Source organism: Eurosta solidaginis, chromosome 3, assembly GCF_040869045.1.
Source record: "Eurosta solidaginis isolate ZX-2024a chromosome 3, ASM4086904v1, whole genome shotgun sequence".
Lineage (NCBI taxonomy): Eukaryota > Metazoa > Arthropoda > Insecta > Diptera > Tephritidae > Eurosta > Eurosta solidaginis.
The window spans coordinates 281,593,668-281,619,597 of record NC_090321.1 but is presented as its reverse complement, the minus strand read 5'-3'; the positions used below and the strand labels follow the sequence as shown (position 1 = coordinate 281,619,597).

Here is a 25,930-nt window from a genome sequence, read left to right as displayed (position 1 = left end):
GCACCGATGCTTACCACCAAGGCAATTTGAGGTCCACCTTTGGAGACTTTGAGTAAAATGCCGTGGTTGACTGTATCAAAAGCTTTTGGTAAGTCTAGCGCTACGAGACTTGTTCTGTGGTGGTCCTATCGTATGTCTTTAATATATATGCATCCAGATGAGCATTCGTCGTGGACTTGTCCGAACTAAAGTTTATATGTGAAGCCACTCAAGAAAAGGCCCTTAACGCGAATGCCTTTGATTTTACACGGCAAGCAGTGTGTCATATGCGCTAGCTTTCGCATGATGGTCCGTATACGGCACCATTACTGTCCACTTTGACTGCACATGTGCCCCACATGACACCAACCATCTCTTCAACTATATTGTGGAACCAACGCCTCTAACACCCCTCTCATTATATTCCTTCCCTGTTGAAACAGCAAGTCTCCTTGGACTCCGGTTAGAGGACATTGATGACAATTTGTGATTGGTCGCACCTATTGGATGGGGCGAAGCACTGCTAAAAGAACAACATCAAATGCTCATAACTAAAAAAGTAATAACGATATCGATCTCAAGTTTTTACCAGTTCCTAAAACGAATTTTCATTTGTAATAAATCGTTAAAAAATGATTTCTTCGAGCTAGGGGTCTTCTCTCGCGGAGCCTCACATGCAAATACTGCTGATATCCATTCTATGTGTTGAAAGGTTTTTATGAATAAAATTACAGTTAAAGGTATATATTTATTTTTATTTTTTGTTTCCTTTTTTAGTTTTAGTTTTATACGTAATACACTACGATTTAATTTATCAAAAGAGAACAAACTGTTGCTGTTATGCCTGCCGAGTTAAAGACTAAAGACGCATACATACGTACAGAAGCATCTACATACATACGCTGATTTCGCTAGGCTTCAAAATTCCAAAAGCGAAAAGTCCCCAGATTTGCTTCCATGTCGTTTATCAAACCTCAATTTTTCTGCACAGTAACCACTATGCCATTTAAGCCAAAGCTCGATTTAAAAAGGAACAAAATAGCAATTGGAGAACACAGTATAAGCCTATCTGGGTACATAAGAAGTTATTTCAATTTAAATGTTACGTGTATTAAATACAATTGCTTCTTAAAGAAAAAGCTTTAAAATAAAATTAAATTATAACAGTAAACTACTTATGTATACGTTTTTAAATTTCGTCATAAACAGACGGCCATAGCTTCTTGGGATCTCATCGCGTTTCCTCTACGTCCAGTGATGTATAACGCAATTCCTGTACTTCATTCGATAAAACGCCCAAAACAATTTAGAAACGATACAGAGCATTGGAAAAATTAAATATAATTAGATCTTTCGAGTTTGGGTTCGGTTGGACATGCATTTTCATTCGACGACATTTAAACGGTTATACTTTGGTAAAGCAAAAAGATATGATGATATGAATAATCATATTGTTGTTTTTTTTTCATTTTCATTTTTTCTTCCAGATAAATGAAATATTGTTTAAATGTAAGATGGGAGTAAGGGGAAATGGCTATGCGATTCCAATTACTATAACTAACCAAATACAAATTAAGATATTAGGCAACGTAGTTATATTGATTTTGATTATCTTTGTCGCGTTCCATGTAGTCGCGATCTATAAGTGACTCGATGCGTTTTTTTAAATCAGCGGGCTGAAAAGAAAGCAAGAAAATGTATAGTCAGAATTTGTATGTTGCTATCTCTGTCAACATCGGTACCACCCCCAAGGCCTTCGGGGAGTGTCGTTATCGATATAACAACAACGACGTTGTGTGAATTTTCTAAAAAAAAAGATTGGAGACAATTGATTTGAAAACGACAGAAAAATTGCTTTGGTGCCATGAAATCCTATGTTATGTTATTGTTATTCTAGCGATAAGGACACTCCCCGGAGGTCTTGGGGAATGTTATCGATGTTGTTGGTCCTTTACCGGATACAGATCCGGTACGTTCCGATATCTATCACCATTAGGGTACTAGCCCGACCATCTCGGGAACGATTTGGTATGACCACATGAAACCTTCTAGGCCATACCGCCCTCCCACCCCCTAGATCCTTAAGGAACTTTGGGTCGCCAGAGTCTCGGCTGTTAAAAAATAGGATTCGCCACGGGTAGGTGAGGTTGACAATTGGGTTGGAGAAGCTATATATTGCGCTGACAACCCCTTGAGAGGGTTGCGCTATACAACCCCTTGAATCAATTTGGTATTTGGCCCTTAAACCGAGTATGTCAGGGTGACCTAGCCAGGTTGTCGCCTTCTCACATTAGCTCACCACTAAACGGATGTTCAGAGGCTACCCAGAGGATACTGGGCCGCAAGCGACCGGAAACAGTGAGCTGCTTGAACCGCATGCAAAATAATCGCTCTTGTGAGAAATAAAATAACTGGTCTCCCTACTTTCATATATTCAGCGTCACAACGTAGCGCAATCGGTTCAATAGATCTACTTATTTTTGAACAGTTTTCCTCTGTTATGTAGGGAAATGGAAAAATTCTTACCTTAACGGGAAATGTAAGTTGATTGAAAAGTTCACCAATGAGTAAATTATGACTAAGCGTTTTACGCATTTTCATTATTCTCACAATCGCTGCATCAATTTGATACTGTCGATCTTGGAAAACACGTTCTTCTGTGGCTTTTTGTTCTTCCGTCTAGAATTATAAGAAAATAGAAAAAATATTATTTTAGAATAAGAAAAATATCAATAAGAAATATTACCGTTTCCTTCATTTGAATTTGATTTATTTTGATGCGAAATAATTTATTAGTGAATTCATTATTATACTGGAACAAATCTTTAGTCTCCACTTCACGACCTTTTGGTGTTTTCGTAATAACACGCGCACGACCACAAGCCAAAGACTGTAATGTTCTACGCAATTCTCCATCCTATATTTATTATAATCATATAACTATTAATTAATATTTTATAGTTTATTATATTAATCATTTACTTCAATATTTGTCGCCGCTACAATTTCTTCGAAACTCAGTGCATTTTTGTCGTTGAACAGTAAAAGCACGAGCGCTTGAAACAATGAAACCATCAACTCTTTTGGTCCCTATGAATGATAGAATAATATCAGGTATATCTACTAAAACAACAACATAGGATCAATGAAAAATTGCCACTACATACACCATCAAATTGTGCTTTTAAAACACAATTTCCTAATGTGGGTTGCCACTGCAATTTTCGCCCGCTATGTTTAGCTAAGTAAAATTTGTTAAAGACTTGTTGTGGTTTAACGAGCTGCGGCGGCATTGTTACTTCCGTTAATGGATATGTGGGCCAGTAACCCATCGTAAGTATGCTAACGGTTAAATCCATACTGGTTATTTCACGATCCATGTTTGAGACAAATTGCTTAAAAGCGATATTGATATCACGACTCAATTCCATATCCTTGAACATACCCTCCAATTTTGACGTAAAACCGCCTCCACATTCTTGTTTTAACTTTGACAACATACTTTTCTCTGCGTCCACCGATGCAGATTTTCCAACCAGCAAACGTTTTGCCAGATCCTAGGCATCATTTAGTTTTAGAAAAATATTGAAACATATGTTTTGTAGCTTTATTGAAAGCGCGAAATAGCATAAAACTCGAAAAATCTCCAAAAAGATAATAAATATTACATTTGGGTGAATCACAGTTTGTTGGCAAGGTCAGCATCTGGCAAACTACGGAATCATTCAGTCTATCACGGGCCAGCCCAGTCCAACCTAACCTAGTTTATGCAAATGATCCTATGACCGTTGTATGCCCTTATTATTCTGCTCTAAAATTCAAAGATGAGTTATAAGGCAATTGTATGCAACATGAATTTTTTATAGATATAAATTTTTATTTTTGGTATAACGCTAAATGGGAAATCCAAATACTTTCGAACCAAAGAAATACATCGAAGTTAATTGAAACGTGAAGTTGTCATCTACCATGCGAAATGCGAGTTTTAGGTTTGTTTTAACTTAAGATAAAATAATTAAAAAAAAAAAAAAAATTTAGTTAAACGGTTTTATTGAAAACAAAACTTACATAAAGCAATAATAATCAATTTTCTATTGATAGTCATAAGTAAGACCAACTGAACCTTAATCGGGTTATACTACGCCTCACATTTTAAGAAATTTCACGCGCCCAACGCTTTTATTTAATTGCCTGATCAACGCCCTAGAATGATGAGGAGTGCGATGACTAGTACCTAGGACCTACCTAATTATTTTCTAGCTTTTCGTATTATTATTACCTCATGTAAATATTGTTTTCAATAAAACCGTTTAACTAATTTTTTTTTTTTAATTATTTAATTTTCAAGTTTTTAGTCTTTATTTAATTGCCTATTATTTCTCATTCTATTTAATTCATTTAGTGACTCATTATTACAAGAATTCTTTGGACAATTTGTTACAATCTAAGTCCTGAATACATAATCCTTCCAAAGACTTTACTCGACTCTGCGCCACGTATGCTTGTCCCTCCTCGAACTCCAAAGTATTTTGATGTCACTTCTAGGACTATATGTAATATTTGTTCCAAATATGAACCAATTCGGACGACAAATACGAGTATTTTTAATATCTCGATCCTTGCCGCACCTAGCGGGTAGGTATGTAGGTAATATGTGTTCCAAATGTGAGCCAAATCGGACCACAAATACGATTTTTTTACTATCTCGATCCTTGCGCCATCTGGCGGCGTTTACTCATATGCCGCTTTCTATTCATGTATGCAATATGTGTTCCAAATATGAGCCTAATCGGAGCACAAATACGATTTTTTTGAATATATCGATCCTTGCGCCACCTAGCGGCGATGTTTTTTTATAAGTCGCTTTCTATTCATGTAAGTATTATGTGTTCCAAATATGAGCCAAATCGGACCACACATACGATTTTTTTAAATATGTATTTCGATCCATGCGCCACCTAACGAAGTTTTTATACTCAGACTGCTCTGCACACAAAGTATATTAACTTTGATTGGGTAACGGTTGGTTGTACAGGTATAAAGGAATCGAGATAGATATAGATTTCCATATATCAAAATTATCAGTATCGAAAAAAAATTTGATTGAGCCATGTCCGTCCGTCCGCCCGTTAGCACGATAACTTGAGTAAATATTGAGATATCTTCACCAAATTTGTTACACGAGCTTATCTGGACCCAGAATAGATTGGTATTGAAAATGAGCGAAATCGGATGATAACCACGCCCACTTTTTATATATATAACAATTTGGAAAACACAAAAACCCTGATTATTTAGTAAATAAGAATGTTGAAATTTGACGTGCGGACGGTAATTGCGACTCTTGATAAAAATTTGAAAACAATTTTTAAAATGGGCGTGGCCCCGCCCACTTGTGATAAAATAAATTTTACAAATATTATTAATCATAAATCAAAAATCGTTAAACCTATCGTAACAAAATTATATAAGGAATGTTTTGAAGAAATATTAACGAAATCGGTTAAGGACCACGCCCACTTTCATATAAAAGATTTTTAAAAGGGTCGTGGACGAATAAAATAAACTATATCTTTGCAAAAAAGAGCTTTATATCAATGGTATTTCATTTCCCAAGTGTATTTGTAACAATAAATAGGAAAAACTTCAAATTTTAAAAAATGGGAGTGGCACCGCCCTTCTTATGACTAAGCAATTTTCTATTTTTCGAGAGCCATAACTCGAACTCAACCGATCGTAATAAAATTTGGTACACAAATTTTCCCTATAGCAGGAAATATTTCTAGAAAAAATGGACGGGATCAGTTAAAGACCACGGCAACTTAGACATAAAACAAGTTTAAAAGGTTTAAAAGGGTCGTAGACTAGAATAATAAGCTACAACTTAGCAAAAGATAGTTTTGAATCAATGATATTTCACTTATCAAGTTTTACTGTAAGTGGAAATGGGGTGAAATTTTTCTTTTAACCGGACGGTGCCACGTGTTATGTAGAAAAGTAATTTATCTGAAATGAAATCAATTGAAGCTCACGCTGAGTATATAATGTTCGGTTACACCCGAACTTAGACACCTTTACTTGTTTTTTCTAATTAATGGCAATGCATCGGGTTCTGAACTATATTCCAAGTTTCAAGCTTGTAGCTTATCGGGAAGTTAAATTACAAAATAAAAATTCTGTTCGCTACACAGTCAAGCTAAATAAAACCGTATAAAAAGTTTTATTTGCTACGCAACAAACATTATGAATATGACCTGTTAAATGACTTTATGATAATTCTTTTCGGAGCCCGAAAATAGACGCGAGCTGCATTGATGCCATGTTAATCTAAAAGCAGTAAAATGAAATCGACTGCTTTTTTATTCTTTTTTTTTTTCAAAGAATAGTTTAACTTACATTGATAATTCTTGAAGTAAAATTTTATTATGTTATTTTAATGTTAAAATATAACCTTTCTATGTATAACCATCTTTCAGAGAATAAGAGCAGCAATATTTATTTTATACTGCACTCTTGCCTTAGAAAATTTGTTTATACTTTTTTGTTGGGAGATTTACGATATTCGAAATATAAAACAAATTTTAAATATTGTTTTATCTTTAAATTTGAATTTTTTAATTAATTTAGATATTGAGTATAATGGTGTCGCAGAAATATATTGGCTTCGAAATTTCTAAAATCGCGTAAGTGAACTTTACTGCCTTTTTGCTATGGACGGCAGTTCCATCATTCAACCTCATCCAAAGTTCTTCAACGCCTCAATACAAATAACAATATTTTACGAAAAGCTATGAAGAGATTTTTTAGCATCAAGAACATACCGTAGCAGCAACGACTTAATATGAATTAGAGATATACGCCGCTGATAAACGCCGCCGCCGCCGATTACCGTGGTTTTTCGCACGCCGCCGCCGCCGCCGCCGCGCCGATTTTTTTGACATCCGGCGCCTTACTATATTTTCTACTCTTTTCAGACTGTCTAGGCCATTTATTGTTCGTCTCGAAAATTGGTCCGATATGGTCCAAAGGGGTATCAGGGGATGCGCACCACTGCCAGTTATAAAAATCCTATTGCGAAATTTAACACTTTCTAACCGTTCAAAAGTTATTTGAGAAAACAGGCGCTTTCAATGCCGGATTTCGTATTAGCGAATTCACCAAGTTATTAAAACAAAACACTTAAAGAAAAGTTATACATATATACAAAATGAAAGGCTCACTTCGCATAATTTTTCCAAAAAAATTAATAAAGAACATTGAATTTAAATAAAATGTCCCAAAATGTAGAACACATTTTCAAAATGTCCTCAAGTTGTTAAAAAAGCAAGATACCCGAAAAAGATGCCGAATTTTATATCCCGAGTGGCTGAAAGAATAAGGGAAATCAGTGATACAAAATCCTTTAGTATGCTCCAGTGGTTTAAATTCTCCTTTGAAAAGATTTTCAGCTCATACTTAAGTTGCATATCCATATCCTCAACATCTATGAGAAGGGTTGGAAAAATCACTGTATTTGCTTAACTATAAAATAGCGTCTGAAATCTTAATTTTGATTTTCATACATCATCATTCAACACCCAAGTATCCCGGTTTGACATTTCCTAGTCCCTTGGAGTAAATCACATTGGATATAGCCTATCAAACGTGCTTAAATACGACCTACACATGACGGCTCCAGTTACAAATGTGAATACGTAGGCACATTTTTTAACCAGGTTAGGCGTTGTCCTTCGCAAGAACAGTCAAAGTGGTGAAGCAAAAGCTTTCTCAAGACAGTCGAACAGATGACCGAGTATTCTGCTTCCCTCTATGCTTCGCTATATTGTAAAGCCGAAAATGAAGACTATTGAAGTAAATTTATCGAACACAAACGTATGCAAATTTTGGTCTACAGTTTAAAACTTTTACCCAAAGTCCTTGCAAGTTTAAATTATGTAGATGCGCCAAGGATTATACGATTTTCACCCATGAGTTACGCAATGATATCCACTTAGACTGCTTATGATGTCGAGGGCGGCATCCTTGGCACAATAGTTAATTCCTAATGTTTCAAGGTGTTTTTTTGGTGTAGCTCCGAAGCATAGCACGGCAAAAACATCCGTCAGAAAGTCTTCGGAGCTACATCTAGAGCTTCTAGGAAAGTGACGTCGACGAAGATATGAGTTTGAAGTCGCAGTCCTATAGCTTCTGTTCTGGCATATTGTATAAGGGCCAGGATGCCTGGTAGCGACTGGTGGTCGGGATTGCTACTGTTCGCACGTCGGGAATTGTAGCTCCTAGAAACAGCCGAAAAAACTGAAGGCGCCCTTTGGTGCGATCAACAATAAGCCAGCATTGATGCTAATCGTTAAAACTGTGCCACGTGAGTCATGACTTTTAATAGACCATCAATAGCAACCGTAAGTCGCCTTTGTGCGTAACCAACTAGGAGCCACAAATGATTTAAAGAAATCGTGCCGACGACGGGTATTATAGTTAGCCCAGAGCATCTCCTTCAGTGAAACTACGCTACAAAAGTGTTACCATTTTAAGTATTTCTCCCTCTCTCTGCAAGAAAATTTTCTGAACGATCCGCGAGATGCAAAAACCGCGGATCTTTCCGAAATGGCCGAAACGTCGATTTCTTTAAATACATATAAACAAAACCTTTTCAAATATTATTTTTTTAAATTTTCGCTTTACAAGCATACCAGATACTCATCCGCAAGTTAATGATGTTGTTCCAGATCTTCAAACATAGCATTGACGGCAGCAGTATGTTTCCATGTTCATTAGTTGTGGACAATGTGTTACTCTGAAGTCCAGCCATTCAATTTAGAGGTTTACGCCGATCACTTTGTCGGCGCGCCGGACAAGCCGCCGCCGCTGATTAAGTGACCGGCGTAAACCTCTAATATGAATATACACCAAAAAACTGCAACAATTACAACTCAAAACTGTTAAATACATCGAATCGTCAACAGATTGGGTACTTATATCGATATCAAGATATGTAAGCTTTGAACATACATACACATCTATTCGTAAAAGCACTTCTGATTCTATATAAAAAAAAGTTACATAAAGATGCAAAACAAAATAGACACGCCTTTTAAACTACAACACAAAATGTTTAATAGTAATCAATATTCACTGTAAATCAACATTAAAAATAATAAATTTTACTTTTCACTGTAGGGTGAGTAAATGTGGGGTTATACTTTATATATTTTTTGTGTCTTATTTTAAAATAATTGTATAAGCGTTTAAGACCACTTTTGAACCCCCAGGGGGTTAGGGGTTAGAATATACCCGCGGTAGGTATGCCTGTCGTAAGAGGGGCCCAAAATACCAAATAGATTCAAGGGGTTGTGTAGCGCAATCCTTTCACGGGTTTGCCAGCGCAATATATAGCTTTTCCAAACCCAATTGTCAATCTAACCTATCCGTGGCGAATCCTGCTTCATTAACAGCCGAGGCTCTGGCAACCCCGAGGTGCGCATGGATCTAGGGGTGGGAGGGCGGTATGGCCAAGAAGGTCGCATGTGGTCATAACAAATCGTTCCCGAGATGGTCGGGCTTGGTACCGAAACGTACCGGATCTGCATCCGGCAAAGGACCATCAACAAGGATAACACTCCCCAAGGCTTTCGCGGAGTGTCCTTATCGCTGCAACAACAACCACTTTTGAAATTATAAAGTCAAAATTAAAATATATATCGTTAGTTTAACTTACAAACGCCGTAACCAACAAATTTAAAATTTAAAAGAACGCACAAGTGGCTTTCTAAAGTGTCCTAACTCCGTTGTTATTGGTTCTCGCTCTATATGTATTTTAATGTACCATAACAAAATCTAAGCTAACGATATACTTTTTTGGAATTAAATAAATAAACGACGTAAATTTTAAATATTAAAAAATATCTTTTAATTATCCCAATTATTATATTTATGACGTCCATGTAGTCAATTACGCGTTTATTTTGGCTCGATTCTAATTCGTGGCGAGATTACTATAATTTTTTCCAACCTACACACCATATGCTAGCACATTGGAATTTATCAACACTCTCTCAAAGTATTTGACTAACCATACCGGTCAGGTCCGGCGTAGCTGCGGACAAAGGACAAAACTTTTATTTCCAGTGAGATTTAGTTTAGTAACGTGCAGGAAGAAATCTTGCATAGTTGGCATTCACGCCTTCTTATGAATATTCTTTCAATAGTGGTATTAATAAATAAAAAATTTTTATGGCCGGTTTCTCTGAGATGCAAATGATGGTTTCAAAAAAAAAATGCCAGTGAGGCAAAAGTCTTATGCATAATTTCGCACTTTCAAGGAAGCCATATAATATACAAAAAATTTTACTAATATTCATTTACCTTCTTATAAAATGCCTCAAAGACATCTTTACCATGAATAAAACGAAACAGCACCATGATCTTATCAAGTATCTGCTCTAACTCTTCTTCTGTGGCTTCCTTATTACCAGCGCGTAATTTCATATCCACATACTTGGCTGTATTGTTTTTTAATAACTTTATAATAAAAATAAATCTAAAGCATGATTCAATTATTTACCAATTAATTCGGCCGGCTTATTTGCCCGTTGATTTATGAAAAATTCGAATGCCTCTCGTAAGGAGTTCGTAAACTTTTCATTATGCTCGAAACAATTTCGTACGATCACATCCATTTTATCTTTGAAATCCAACAAGTCCTGTACCATACTTTTGTCCTTCTCTGGATCAATAACGATGGTGCGTCCTTTTTTCTATAAAACATGCAATTGTTTAAATGAACAATATTAGTTAAGTAGCTTTTTTTCTTTGTGATCTAATTTCAGTAAAAAGTTTGTTCAACTTTTAAGTACGTTATGCTGAGTTAGACACTTGAAACATAGCCAATGGTAAAATACATCGACGTATTTCGTTATTCCATGCATCGAAATGTATAAACACCAATATTTTCAATGCATGGGAGGGCAAAGAGTTTTTATTTTGTTTTATTGAACCTTAACAGTGCAGCTGCAGACCTAGTGAATCATCTTATGACGTTACCAATAATGAACACCTTCCCGACTTTCACCCGAACATGCCAACCATATGGAAAGCTATTAGCCACTTGGTTTACCCCTCACACATATATCATTTGCAACCCATTGGGACAAAATCGAATATAGTAACACGTGATTATCTTTTAGGTTGACTTGGTTCACAGTGTAGCATTACCAGAATACGCTTTACATACAATGCATTTTCATGCATATACAAATGCACATATAAATATAGCGACCTACATAAATTATTTTGAACCCAGCGGGAGTTCAACATCATATGTAAATACCGACAGCAAGACCCGTATCAGCTTACATCGACAAACCCTTGTCATTAACAGTTTGTCAATGCGACTGCCAAAATATTATTATGTACACAATAACCAATATCTATAATAAGGTCAAAGTAACAATATGCTGACTTGGCATTTTCTTCATGTTGGAGTACTCTAACAATACTCCTTTGCAATGCGTTTGCGGACCACCATCAGCCGACCATTGCTCGTTTTTTAACGACCGTGATCACGACATGATGACGATCGAACAGAGTTGCCAAAAGTAAAATATTGCATAGAAATAACAGATAATAAAATTTTACTATGGCAACTCTGATAAAATCCAACCGGCACTGGTTTTATGTATACCAGCGTTGGGTTTTTCGATACAATTGTACTTTTTTGATACAATTTCACTCAAGAAAGTACTAAAGTACTACGCTGCCATTTTTGGTACAATTTTGCCTACAAGTAATATTCTAATTTAGGTAATGTATTTGGACGCTATGGCAACCGTCTTTGGAACAAACGACAACGTTCCTTTCATCTGCGTACTTGCACTAGCAGTTCGATTAGCACTGTCTTTATCACATACGATTTTTCAAGCAATAATTAAGTTTGAAATAATTGCCGTCTTTCAGTGAGTTTTACAGCTCCGGCTCACGCTCAATTCTCACGGGAATGCTCTGGATCATTAAGAGACTTGAGAAGCAGATGTCGTGAAATTTTCGCACACGTGAAATGTGATAGGCAGATGTCGCCGCTGTTTTTCATTTAACTCATACGGCGAAAGGCTAAGCAGCGACATTTTTTTTTTAAAAAGTAGGTATATTAAAGGCCGCGTTGCCAAACTAAAAAGAAGTAATTATCAAATTATCTGGCTCACAAATTGAACCAGACTTCAATCTGGATTTATCTGGCTCAAATCGTTGTTGTTGCATTTATATGCAAAATTATTTATCTGGCTCAGGATTTTGCCACCGGATGATAGCTAATATGTACCTACATACATATGTATGAAACCCACCTGTTTTCACTGAAATCAAAAAGAATATTTATATTTCTAAAATACATGTAAACAAAAATCATATGGATAATGATAGTATATATTGCAGCGCTGAAGTAGATCTATTCATTTGTAAAAATTTATTGGAAAAACAAGATATTCAAAATTTTAAACTAAACGTCAAACTATTTTACATGGAGTTTTGTAAAAACCTACAGACGAAAATTGACTTTGTTAATGAAATTTTGAATTCGGTCACAAAGCTTGCTCCTGAAACTGTTTTATCAGGAGAAGTAACTAGCATTGTTCCACTGGTTGCTAAATTATTTCGTACATGTGAAATTGATAAAATCGAGGAAATTAATACGGAAGATCGAGCCCTGTCAGAACACGGAGAATTGCGTGCTCTTAAAAATCATTCCATTTCTGAGTTTTGGGCAAAGGTGCGATTATTGAAAAATGAACTGAACGAGCCGTTTTTTGCAAATATATACAGAATTGCACAGGGGGTTTTATCAATTTCACATTCTTCAGCGAATGTTTAAAGAATATTTTCGATACAGAATATAATTAAAACCAGGTGTAGAAATCGTTTACTTGTTGAATGAGTTTCTTCTTTGATAAAAACAAAGGATTTTATTAAGACCAGGGGCAATGTTATTATAATATTCAAATTGATAAGGGAGTTAGTTGTGAACAAAGTTTAATCGTTGACGAGGATGAAAAGTTTTTTGATTAACAAACATACATACATATATGCAAATATTTAAAATATACCTACATATGTAATAATAGTATGTTTTATGTATGAGAAAAGAATATTATGTTTTTCAAAAACTCTTGTAAATAAAAAATGTAAGGCGCGATAGCCTCCGAAGAGATCTAAGGCCGAGCTTCTCTTCCAATTTGCGTCGTGCTCCTCTTGATTTTCCCTACAAATTGGCCGGACGGGACCTACATATTTTATGCCGACTCCGAACGGCATCTGCAAGGCAAATGAGTTTTCACTGAGAGCTTTTCATGGCAGAAATACACCCGGAGCGCTTGCCAGTCACTGCCTAGGGGCGACCCCGCTTAGAAAAATTTTCTTCTAATTGAAAAACCTTATTTCTAAAATTTTGATGTTGTTTTGCCCGGGAGTTGAACCCAGGGCATACGGTGTGATAGGCGGAGCACGCTACCATCACACCACGGTGGCCGTCAAAAACTCTTATTGAACTAAAAAAAATGTTTCCTTCTAAATAAAAAGAAAAATTAATTTCAAATGAATACATACATAAACCGTCCTGTTCATAGATGGCTACCCGGGTACCTTTTGCATATTCAAAAACCATTTTTACATAATCTACAAATAGAAACGAGTCAAAATTTTGTGGCATGCTATAGGAATAAGTTGTCTACAAAAAGGAGAGACAATTTTTTCAAATATACTTTCATAAAGATGGTTTTTTAATAAATAAGTTTTTTATTACTAAAATTAGTTTTTTATTACTAAAATTAGTTTTTATTACTAAAATTAGTTTTTTATTACTAGTTGTCATGGCTGGGATACCCACGTACCACTAGTAGTTGTCACGTATGAACTGCCTTGTGGTACCCGTGTACCCAGCCATGCGAACTAAGAAGAAAAATTATTTATGAACAGGACGGTCAAGCACGTATTTTTATTTTGGTACTAAAAAGTAAAAAAAAAAGTGAATGAGTAATAGTGCAACATATGTAAATCCATACGCAAAAAAATCAGTACAATTTGAACGAAAAAAGTACGATTTTTGAGTGGATTTAGTACAATTCATGAAATGTCATTTCCCAACCCTGATGTATACATACTATATTATAGAGAAATATTAGTTTCTTTATTCACGCAAATGCTAAATAACATAAGAATATTCGTAGTATAAAATATAAAAGTTGTATTGCCCCTCCTCATTTACTTTCATTTTAAATTAAATTCACTCCGATAATTCTTTCCGACACAATTCCTCTTTAGTACTTTGGCATATGATCATCTGTGGGTGCTCCATGGAGTACTACAGTTAAAGTACTTTGGAAAGTACTCTCACGTATGTACTCTATGGAATACTCACAAACAAAGCGAGATCACAAATTGTCATCAATATACTCTAACGGGAGTCCAAGGAAACTGTTTCAACAGGGGTGGACCATAATGAGAGGGGTGTTAGAGGCGTTGGTTCCACATTACAATTAAAGAGATGGTTGGTGTCTCCTAGGACATTGCAATGTTAATTGGGGCACATTTTTTGTATGAATACAGATTAGTTTTGGAACACTCCTATACTCCTAAAGGAGTATTCCTTACACTATTTATGGAGTACTGGCGTTTTTTGAAGGGGTATTATGAATGTAGATACTTTTGGTTTGAAAATATTAATGGAACTATGTATATCTAGAATAAGAAATTTTGTATAAAAAGAAAGGCATTTCTTTATTAAAGTCAATATAATTCTAACGCTCCTCATCAGCGTGTCTTTTCTTTTACGTTTTAACCTTTTCAACAGCAGCTCGCGTCAAAACGGAGAAGCGAACAAGAAGTTAAATATAATTCATTATGCTGTTGAAATGCCAATTGATTTCAATCATCATATTGACTTGCATAAAGAACGAGTCTGGGAGCCACTCGTATAATGGAGGTCGGAAAGGACGCGTTTCCAATCCATCATTGCTTCTAGTTTGAAGCCACAAAATTTGCAACATTTTACCATGTATTAGGATATTGGAAAGAACGTGCTTCCAATCGCCACTTATATCAAATCTTGGGTTAACAATTCGTTTTCCGATCAAAACTACTCTACATATATGAGATTCCTGTTCCAATCGAATTTGACACCACATTATTTCAATGCTGTGCAATGCAAATGACTCCGATCAGCATAGCAAATATCGACTGAAAATACCGAATTCTAGCTAATTTCCTATCCACCCCTATTAAGGACAGCTGGTGACCGATTTTCTTTTTCCTTTCCCTGGGACCGGATGTATTGTACTTTGCTGATTCTGCGATTACTGTTCTAGCCTTGCGCTCCAGTATCGAATATCATGCAAAAATAATCCCACATTGGACATCGAGTTGAGGTGAAGTTGAAAACAAAAATATTCTTAAAGTTGGCACCACTACAAAAACAAATGTTTATTGTGCAGAAATAATTAATGAAGCGTTATAAATATAAAATATTTTAATGCAAATTCTGCAGTATTGGGATCTTACAAAAGGGTTGGACCAAGGAGACATGGCATTGGTTCCACAATTGCAATTGAAAGCATGGTTGGTGTCAAGTGGAAACACGTTACATGCATGGTGTACGTTGGGGTTGATTCTGGATAATTAAGAGTTTAACCTATTGCAGTATTCAGATCGAAATGTGCCAGAGTGAAGCGCTTCCCCTAGGAGTATGCTTTCCTTACGGATATTGGTCTCTGAGAACTGGGTTCGTCAGGCATTTATCGACATAGGATCGTGGATCAGGCTGAGAGCCTTTTAATACTTGTCGCGATTTACCATCGAGGAGATTTAGGCGGAGCCTATTTTCCGATTTGCGTCGTGCTTGTTTTAATATTCCCTACAAATTGGCAGGACGAGATCTACATGTTCTATGCCGACTCCGAACGACATCTGCGAGGCAGATGAATTTGCACTTAGAAGCTTTTTCATGGCAGAAATACACTCGGAGCATTTGCCAAATCGCTTTTTAGGAGCGACCCCGGTTAGAAAAACTTTTTTCTAATTGAAAAAATTTGTTTCTAATTCTTGGCCCTACCGTAATGTTCCTTTCAAACCTGACTAAGCACAACTGCAAAATATTCATCGCCTTTGACTGTCGAATGCAAAAAAATGCGCGAGCGCTTTTTGTGGGTAATATGTAACGCATTCCACGGTTGACAAATCTAGACGGGGGGCCAACAGACGCGAATTCGACATCACACATCACAAGCATAAACACAGCGCGCCCTCCATTACCATCATCGCCAAAGAGGTTGCAGAAGATATCGAACATGCTAAGCCATCCAAAGAACGAGCCCAGATGGTATAGCCATACCGATGCTTAAAAACCTTGGCAATGAGGGGTCGAAATATCTAGCACCTGTCTTTGTCCATCTTCGTCAACCCCGAAAAATGGTCAGGAGGATACCGCTATTAAAGCCAGGGAAACCAGCTAACGTAGAAGAATCGTCCGATATCTCTCCTATCGCCAGTAGCCAAGACACTCGAAGCCATTCTGCTTCCCTACTTCATTGTAACCTTGCGGCAAGTCATCGGCGACTTTGCTTACAACAGGCACAAATCATTCATCGGCATCCACGTCGATGGAATTACGCTACCGACTGTCTTACAAAATTACTGGGTGTGACGCTCGATCAGGATCTAAATATTGGCATGCACCCACAACTGCACCTGAAATCCTGAACCGCAGTTGACCACAGCTTACCAACACCCGCAGAGAGTTTGCAGTTCTTTAGATGCTCCTCAAATATGGCACGTTTGTGCTCATTTACAATCCGCATAATATCCAAGTTCAGACTCCAACATGGGGGTCTCTATGGTCCAGTCTCGCTAGGCCACGATCCCTTGCTAAGTTTGCAGCTTCAGTCGGGAAATGCGGTATGATTTCTGGTATTCTACCGGCTGGAATAAAGCGTGCAGATGCGATGACCTTGCTGAACACACGCTCGCCTTGCCGGATATCAGTCGGAATGGGGGAGCAGCAAAAGATTGATTTGTGAAGGTTGTGTAGCTTTCCCAGTTAGCTTTTTTGAAATTAATAAAAGTATGCTGTTCAGAGATGCTAAAATATGAAGTTCGCTGTATTGAAAGGAGCAAGGGCAGCTAGTCAGTTTATGATACCTACGCTGACGATGGAAATGTCTGGGGGCTTCAAGGGGTTGTGTAGCGCAATATATAGCTTATCCAACCCAATTGTCAACCTCACCTTCGAGCGGCGAATTCCGTTTCACTAACAGACGAGGCTCTGGCGACCCCAAGCTCCTCAGGGAACTTGGTGGTAGGGAGGGAGGGATGGCCTGAAGGTTCAATGTGGCCATATAAATCGTTCCCGAGATGGTCGGGCCAGCACCTTAATGGTACTGTGTTATCGGAGCGTATCGGATCTGTATCCGACAAAGGACCATCACATCGATAACACTCCCCAAAGCCTTCGGGGAGTAACCTAATCGCTACAACAACAACATGGAAATGTCTGGCGAGCTGTGACAGTTACCTGCAATTCTAGCCGTTTATCGTGTAGAAAGTCGTATTGTCTTTTTGCTCTGATAGCTGCCTGCCTCTGCTGTCGACTGAGCGGTGAAATCACCTAGAAAAAGACGGTTTACTCCACAGAGCAATATAGATGTTAATTATTTCTAGGCCAACATTACCTGACCGGATGGGTATGCCTTGACTTTCTAAGGTTTTGTTGCTGCGGCTGATGTTGGGTAGAAATAGACTATATTACACCGTGTGATGGGTGATAGGGGCAAGGACGCCACCATTGCCCTATCCACCACCATTGTGATATCTTTCGTGTGGATATTGTAGCCATCGCAAGATTGGAGGTCCGATCTGGCAGTTAGCTTTTTGTCTTGAACTGCGGCTACACGGATATTATTTTTATTCATGTAGTCAACTATCTCCGCGATCTTTCCGCAGTCGTCACTCTGGGAGTTAGAGATGGGTGGATACGCCTTGAAGGATATAGGCTTTGTCGAGTGTGCTGTTCGTCTGCTGCTGGAGTACCTGATGTCAATGGGTGGCTACTTGTGTTTTGGCAGCACGGTGCAACGAATGTGCCTGTCCGAAGGTTGACATTTCTAAGCCCGGAGCATCTATGAAGATGGCATATGGAGCAGATGGTGTGGGGACTCACGAGTTGATGACTCCTTCTTACGCGCATGTGTCGGAAAAGAAGGGGTGGGATGGTGATTATAATTCATTAGATTACCACAATTAAAGGATGTGGCCAACCTTTTGAACTAGGAGGTGACAGACGGCCGGGATAAAAGCGCATTGACACTGTACATGCTACGTCGATTGTAGTGATGGGTTAGAACGGCCGAGTTAGCTGGAGGCATCGTTTGACGCGAGCAAGAGCGCACGGTGGCCTTCTGGGCAGCGCTGCTGCTAGCAACAAATTGGATGGAGTTACACTGAAATGTTGTTGTTGTTGTAGCAATGCTCGCCCCACCCAATAGGCGCGACCGATCACAAATTGTCATCAATATCCTCTAACGGGAGTCCAAGGAAACTTGCCGTTTCAACAGGGGTGGACCATAAGGAAAGGGGTGTTAGAGGCGTTGGTTCCACATTACAATTAAAGAGATGGTTGGTGTCATATGGGGACACATTGCAAGCAGGGCATACATTTTGTATGTCGGGGTTAATTCTGGATAGGTAAGAGTTTAACCTGTTACAGTATCCAGAACGAAGTTGAGCAAGAGTGACACGCGTTTCCCTGGGGAGTATGCGTTCCTCTTCTGCGAGTTCTGGATATTTTTCTTCAAGTACTGGATTCACCGGGCAATTCCCGACATAAAGGTCCGACGCCTGTCTATGGAATTCACCAAGGACCTGCTTGTGTTTTTCCGCTTCATACGGCTGGGTTCTCAGGTGCCGTATTTCCTCAAAATGCTTACGGAGATGACTCCTTAGGCCCCTAGGCGGTGCTGGTTCGTCAATCAGATGTCTGTTGGGATGCCCAGGTTTCTGGGTATTCAACAGAAACTGTTTGGTCAGCATCTCATTTCTCTCCCTGATGGGGAGTATTCTCGCCTCATTATGCAGATGGTGTTCTGGGGACATAAGAAGACAGCCCGTGGCGATTCTGAGAGCAGTATTTTGGCAGGCCTGTAGTTTCTTCCAGTGGGTGGTTTTTAGGCTTGGCGACCATATGGGTGACGCGTAGCACGTAATCGGCTGGCTAATTGCTTTGTATGTGGTCAAGAGCGTTTCTTTATCTTTTCCCCAGGTACTGCCAGCAAGGGATTTGAGGATTTTATTACGGCTCTGAATTCTTGGAACAATTGCGGTTGCGTGCGCACCAAAATGTAGATCCTGATCAAACGTCACACCCAAGATTTTGGGGTGTAGGACAGTCGGTAGCGTAGTGCCATCGACGTGGATGTTCAATATGGTCGACATTTGGGGCGTCCATGTTGTAAATAAGGTCGCGGAAGATTTAGTCGGTGACAATGCCAGGTTTCGCGAGGCGAAAAAACTGGAGAGATCAGGGAGATAGCCGTTTATTTTATTGCATAGCTCATCGACCTTTGGGCCTGGGCCTGTGGCCATTATTGTGCAGTCATCGGCGTAGGAAACGATTGTGACTCCTTCCGGTGGTGAAGGTAGCTTAGATATGTAGAAATTAAACAAAAGCGGGGATAGGACACCACCCTGTGGCACCCCTTGTTTAATTCTCCTTTGTTTTGATGTTTCGTTTCTGAATTGCACCGATGCCTGCCGACCACCCAAATAATTTGCGGTCCACCTTTTAAGACATGGGGGAAGGGTGGACCCTTCCAGGTCTTGCAGTAACGAGCCATGGTTGACCGTATCAAAAGCTTTTGATAGGTCTAACGCTACGAGTACTGTTCTATGGTGGGGATATTGATTCAAACCGCAATTTATCTGGGTGCTAATGACATTTAGCGCGGAGGTAGTGCTATGGAGTTTTCTGAAGCCATGCTGATGAGGGGCTAGCTGCAAATGTGCTTGGAAATAAGGGAGCAAAATGGCTTCAAGCGTCTTTGCCACTGGCGATAGGAGAGATATCGGACGATATGACTCACCTACGTTAGCTGGTTTCCCAGGCTTTAGTAGCGGGACCACCTTGGCCATTTTCTATTTCTCGGGTATGACAAAGGTGGAAAGAGACAGGTTGAAGACATGCGCTAAGTATTTGAAACCCTCTTTCCCTAGGTTTTTAAGCATCGGCATGGCTATGCCGTCTGGGCCCACTGCTTTGGATGGTTTAGCGCGACCAATGGCGTCCTCAACCTCTCTAGCGGTGATGGTAATTGGTGACGCGCTGAGTTTGTGTTTATGTGCGTGTCTATTGGCTCTCCGTCTATCTCTGTCGACCGTAGGATGCATTATATATTGTCGGCAGAAAGCGCTCGCGCATTTTTTCGCATCCGACAGCACCTTATCGCCAAAGGCGATGGAAACTTTGTCTTTGTGCTTAGTCGGATTCGATAGGGACTTTACGGTGGACCAAAGTTTACCTACACCGGTAGAGAGGTTACAACCTCTTAGGTGCTCTTCCCATTTCGCCCGCTTGTGTTCGTCCACAAGCAATCTGATGCGTTGGTTTATATCCCTTATTTGGGGGTCGCCTGGTTCAAGCTGTCTTATAAGGTCGCGTTCCCTCGCTAAGCTCGCGGCCTCCGCCGGGAAGTGGGGCCGGATATCGGGAATTCTCCCGGCGGGAATGAAATGTGCCGAGGCGGATTCAATGACCTTACGGAAGGCACGCTCCCCTTGGCGGGCATCAGTCGGGATAGGGAGGGCAGCAAAGCTGCTGTCTGTTGCAGATTTATATTCTTCCCACTTTCCTTTTTTGAAGTTTATGAAAGTGCGTTTTTCGGTGACGATGAAGTCGGCAGTACGCTCGAACGAAATAAGTATGGGCAGGTGGTCGGATGCCAATGTTACCATCGGCTGCCAGTTGATGCAGTTTACGAGTTCTGCGCTCACGATTGAGATATCTGCCGAGCTATGACAGCTTCTATGGGGGCGTCTCCGTTTATTGTGCAGAACGTCGTTTCGTCTATTTGATCCGCCAACATCTCACCCCTACTGTCCGCCCGCAAGTTTGAATGCCATAGGTCGTGATGGGCATTGAAATCGCCTAAGATAATGCGATTGTTGCCAGTGAGTAAGGCCTCGATATTAGGGCGGTATCCACTGGGGCAACAGGTGATAGGAGGGATGTAGATGTTGATGATTTCTAGATTTGCATCGCCTGACCGGACAGATAGGCCTTGACGTTCTAAGACATTGTCACTGCGGTCGATGCCAGGATCAAATATATGATATTGCACAGAGTGGTGTATAATAAACGCGAGGCCGCCTCCATTTCCGCTCTCGCGGTCTTTCCTGTGGACATTATAACCAGAGCAGGTCTGCAATGCAGATCTTGCTGTGAGTTTAGTCTCTTGAATCGCTGCAATGCGGATGTTGTGCCGCTTCATGAAAGTCCATTACAGTTGAACTGCAGAATTCTGAAGTGCATGAGGGGTGACGCCGCCACTCTAGGGGTAAGTGAGGGGTGACTACGCCTAGGTTGTGGAAGGCCAGGACGCAATTGCTGTTGTGGCCTTGGGACTGGGCGCTCTTGGACAAGCATTGGGGTACCCGGATGATTTGGGTTTGCGACCTGGCAACATGGCGCGATGAAACCCGTCGGGGGGTTGCCGTCGCGGAGACCAGAACATCTAGGAAAGTGGCACCACCCAAGGCAGGAGCTGCATTGAGCGGATGTCGCAAACCTATATATTCTGTGCTGGCAGACGGTGCAAACGGAGGCAGGGACTAAGAGTATGTTTCCCTGACCTGCACGATTGCTGCCAGAAAAGAGGGGGGGGAGAAGAAGACGGGGGCAGGGGCTGATGCTCAGCATTGCTACCAGCTCTACTACGAAGGTAGTAGTTATGAGTGGTATCAGCTGTTTGAGTTGTTGGCGCCGTGGGGCGCGAGCAGCAGCGGGTACTTGTTGTGGCTTGCTGAGCAGCGAAGCTGCTGGAAGGTAGTGGGGATACGCTTAGGCGTAGACTACGGGACGCCCTTGGGCGTGAGCAGCAAGGAGCCACAAAAGATTTATAAAAGTTACGTGGACGTCGGGTTTTGGGATCAAGCCCAGAACAACCTGTCCGATGCAACCATCCCTTGCACGAGACACACTGAACAGAGTATGACCGTCCTAAAAAGATTCTTTTCTGGCAAATGCAGCAAAACCATTTCTCATGACCGGGGTCAGGAGACGGACCCGGATTGGGTTCGATACCTTCCCGGAGTAAGAGAATATGTAGCAGTCCTGCTGCAAGGAGCTGCTGGGAGGATGACAATTTGTGGGAGGGACGAAACAAATTAAATGGGGTCACACTGAAATGACAGTCCTTGGTCGGGAAAAATCCCGAGTCGCTCCGGTACATAGAACCGACTGCCTTGGTCGGGAAAGCAAATCCAGTTTCGCTCCGGAACATATAACCGGCTGCCGTGGGAAGCGCGGCAACGTCACTATTTACAACAGCGCCAGTATTGGCATTTTCAGCACCAGCAGTGTCAAGATTTAACCCCCGGCAGTATCGGCATTTTCAGCGGCGGTGGCGGCAGCAGCAGAGTTCGTTACAATTTCATGCACTTCAGCAAAGCTGTCCCATTGTGACAGAGGATGAAAATTCCACCAGGGCACCAGTAAGGGCTTTTAATATGTCCTAATTTTGTCTAATATCTGCCATATTTTATGAAATTCAAGTAATATTCAATTACTTTTTGTTCTGGTTCCACAGCTGAAGTTATAAAAGGCGAATTATTCAAAGGGTTGTGTAGGTTATAGCCTCTCCGACCCAATTGTCAACCTCACCTACACGTATCCAATCCTATTTCTTTAGCAAGAGAAGCTCTGGCTCCTCATGGAACTGGGGCCGTGGACGGGATGGCGTATCAGGTTCAATGTGATCATATCAAATCGTTCCCGAGATTGTCAGGCTTGTACCTTAACGATACATGCTAGCGGAACGTACCGGATCTATATCCATCAACCATCAACATTGATAGCACTCTCCAAAACCTTCGGGGAGTATCTTTATCGCTACAGCAACAACAACCGAAGGATGAGAATTCTAGAGGCCAAATAGTTTTTATAAAGTTAAGCGACTGTTTCTATAACAGCAGTAACACTCCATGATAGTTTTGGGAAGTGCTGGCGGAATGATTGTTTTTTTCCTAGATAAAACTTAATTTTTTCCTGATGACTGCTCAAGCAGAATGTAGGAATAAAACAATGGGTGCTACAAGCTTGTACCCGCTTCCCAAGGCCGTCGGTTCTATGTACCAGAGCGACTCGGGATTTTTTCCGACCAAGTACTGCCATTTCAGTGTAACCCCATTTAATTTGTTGCGTCCCTCCCACAAATTGTCATCCTCCCAGCAGCTCCTTGCAGCGGGACTGCTCCATATTCTCTTGCTCCGGGAAGGTATCGAACACAAACCGGGTCCGTCTCCTGACCCCGGTCCTAAGAATTGGTTTTGCTGCATCTGCCGGAAAAGAATCTTTTTAGGACGGTCATACTCTTGTCAGTGTGTCTCGTGTAAGCATCGGACAGGTTGTTCCGGGCTAGACTCCAAAACCAGACGCCCACGTAACTTCTATAAATATTTTGTGGCTCCTTGCTGTTCACGCCCCAGGACGTCTTGTAGTCTGCGCCTTAGCCACCCCCCCCCCCCCCCCCCCCCGCTACCTTCCAGCAGGCCCGCTGCTCATCAAGCCGCAACAAGTACCCGCTGTTGCTCGCGCCCCACGGCGCCACCAACTCACACGGCTGCTCCCACTCATACCTACAATATCCGTAGTAGAGTCGGGAGCAATGCCGAGCATCAGCCCCTGTCCCAGTCTTCTTCCCCCTCTTTTCCGGCAGCAATTGTGTAGGTCAGGGAAACAGACTCTTAGTCCCTACCTCCCTTTGCACCGTGGACAGCACAGAATATATACGTTTGCGACATTCGCCCAATGCAGATCTTGCCATGGACGGTGCCACTTTCCTAGTTTTTCTGGTCTCCGCGACGGCAACCCCCGACGGGTTTCATTGCGCCATGTTGCCAGGCCGCATGCCCAAATACACCGGGTACCCCAATGCTTACCCAAGGACGTGTGGTCCCAGGGCCACAACTGCAATCGCGTTCTGGCCTTCCACAACCCAGGCGTAGTCACCCGTCACTTACTCCCTATGCACTTCAGAATTCTGCAGTTAAAATGTAATGGATTAACTGGGAAGATCACGGAGATAGTCGACTTCATGAAGCGGCACAACATCCGCATTGCTGCGATTCAAGAGACTAAACTCACAGCATGATCTGCATTGCAGACCTGTTCCGGGTATAACGTCCACAGAAAAGATCGCGAGAGCAGAAATGGAGGCGGCCTCGCGTTTATCAAACACCACACTGTGCAATATCATAAATTTGATCCCGACATCGACCGCAGGGACAGTGTCTTAGAATGTCAAGGATTATCTGTCCGGTCGGGCGATGGAAACCTGGAAATCATCAGCATCTACATCCCTCTTGTCACCTGTTGCCCCAGTGGATACCGCCCTGATATCAGCGGCGTACTCACTGGAAACAATCGCATTATCTAAGGCGATTTCAATGCCCATCACGATCTATGGCATTCAAACTTGCGGGTGGAAACGATGTTCTGCACAATAAACGGAGACGCATGGTAGAAAGCTGTCACAGTTCGCCGGATATTTCAATTGTGAGCGCAGAACTCGTAAAATGCGACAACTGGCAGCCGATGGTAACATTGGCATCCGACCACCTGCCTATACTTATTTCGCTTGAGCGTTCCGCCGACTTCATCTTCGCAGAAAAACGCACTTTCATTAACTTTAAAAAAGGAAAGTGGGACGAATACAAATCCTTTACAGACAACCGCTTTGTTGCCCTCCCTATCCCAACTGATGCCCGCCAAGGGGAGTGTGCTTTCCGCAAGGTCATTGAATCCGCCTCGGCTCGTGTCATTCCCGCCGGTAGAATCCCCGAAATTCGGCCCTTCTTCCCGGCAGAGGCCGCAAGTTTAGCGAGAGAACGTGACCTTATAAGACAGCTTGATCCCGGCGACCCCCAAATAAGGGATATAAACCAAATCAGATTGCTTGTGGATGAACACAAGCGGGCGAAATGGGAGGAGCACCTAAGCGGTTGTAACCTCTCTGCCGGTGTAGGTAAACTTTGGTGCACTGTAAAGTCCCTATCGAATCCGTCTAGGCACAATGACAAAGTTTCCATCGCCTTTGGCGACAAAGTGCTGTCGGATGCGAAAAAATGCGCGAGTGCTTTCTGCCGACAATATATAATGCATTCTACGGTCGACAAAAATAGACGGAGGGCCAACAGACACGCACATAAACATAAGTTCAGCGCGTCACCAATTACCATCACCGCCAAAGAGGTTGAGGATGCCATCGGTCATGCTAAACCATCCAAAGCAGTGGGCCCAGACGGCATAGCCATGCCGATGCTTAAAAGCCTACGGAAAGAGGGCTTCAAATATTTAGCACATGTCTTCAACCTGTCTCTTTCCACCTTTGTCATACCCGAAAAATGGAAAATGGCCAAGGTGGTCCCGCTACTAAAGCCTGGGAAACCAGCTAACATAGGAGTCATATCGCCCGATATCTCTCCTATCGCCAGTAGCCAAGACGCTTGAAGCCATTTTGCTCCCCTACTTCAAAGCAAATTTGCAGCTAGCCTGTGGTCAGCACGGCATCAGAAAACTCCATAGCACCACCACCGCGCTAAATGCCATTAGCACCCAGATAACCGCACTTTGTATACTGCCCATCTATTCTATTCATTGTGTCAGACAAAGAAATAGATAAACTTCAAAAGATGAAAACAGATG

At 41.0% G+C, this 25,930-nt stretch overlaps 1 protein-coding gene across 5 annotated transcripts in view; it reads right to left on the bottom strand.

The window, feature by feature from the left end:
• Positions 1–713: 713 nt before the first annotated feature.
• Cul4 (cullin 4) overlaps positions 714–25,930 on the bottom strand; it is a 39,921-nt gene continuing 14,704 nt past the window's right edge. For all 5 annotated transcript variants that reach the window (XM_067776739.1, XM_067776737.1, XM_067776734.1 and 2 more), the window contains exons 7-13: positions 10,541–10,733; positions 10,342–10,478; positions 3,147–3,536; positions 2,962–3,069; positions 2,726–2,896; positions 2,506–2,658; positions 714–1,655 (exon numbers count right to left, since the gene is read on the bottom strand). In XM_067776739.1, coding sequence (XP_067632840.1) covers positions 1,560–1,655; positions 2,506–2,658; positions 2,726–2,896; positions 2,962–3,069; positions 3,147–3,536; positions 10,342–10,478; positions 10,541–10,733 — 1,248 coding nt within the window. In that variant the 3' untranslated portion in view covers positions 714–1,559. The remainder of the gene's footprint in view (positions 1,656–2,505; positions 2,659–2,725; positions 2,897–2,961; positions 3,070–3,146; positions 3,537–10,341; positions 10,479–10,540; positions 10,734–25,930) is intronic.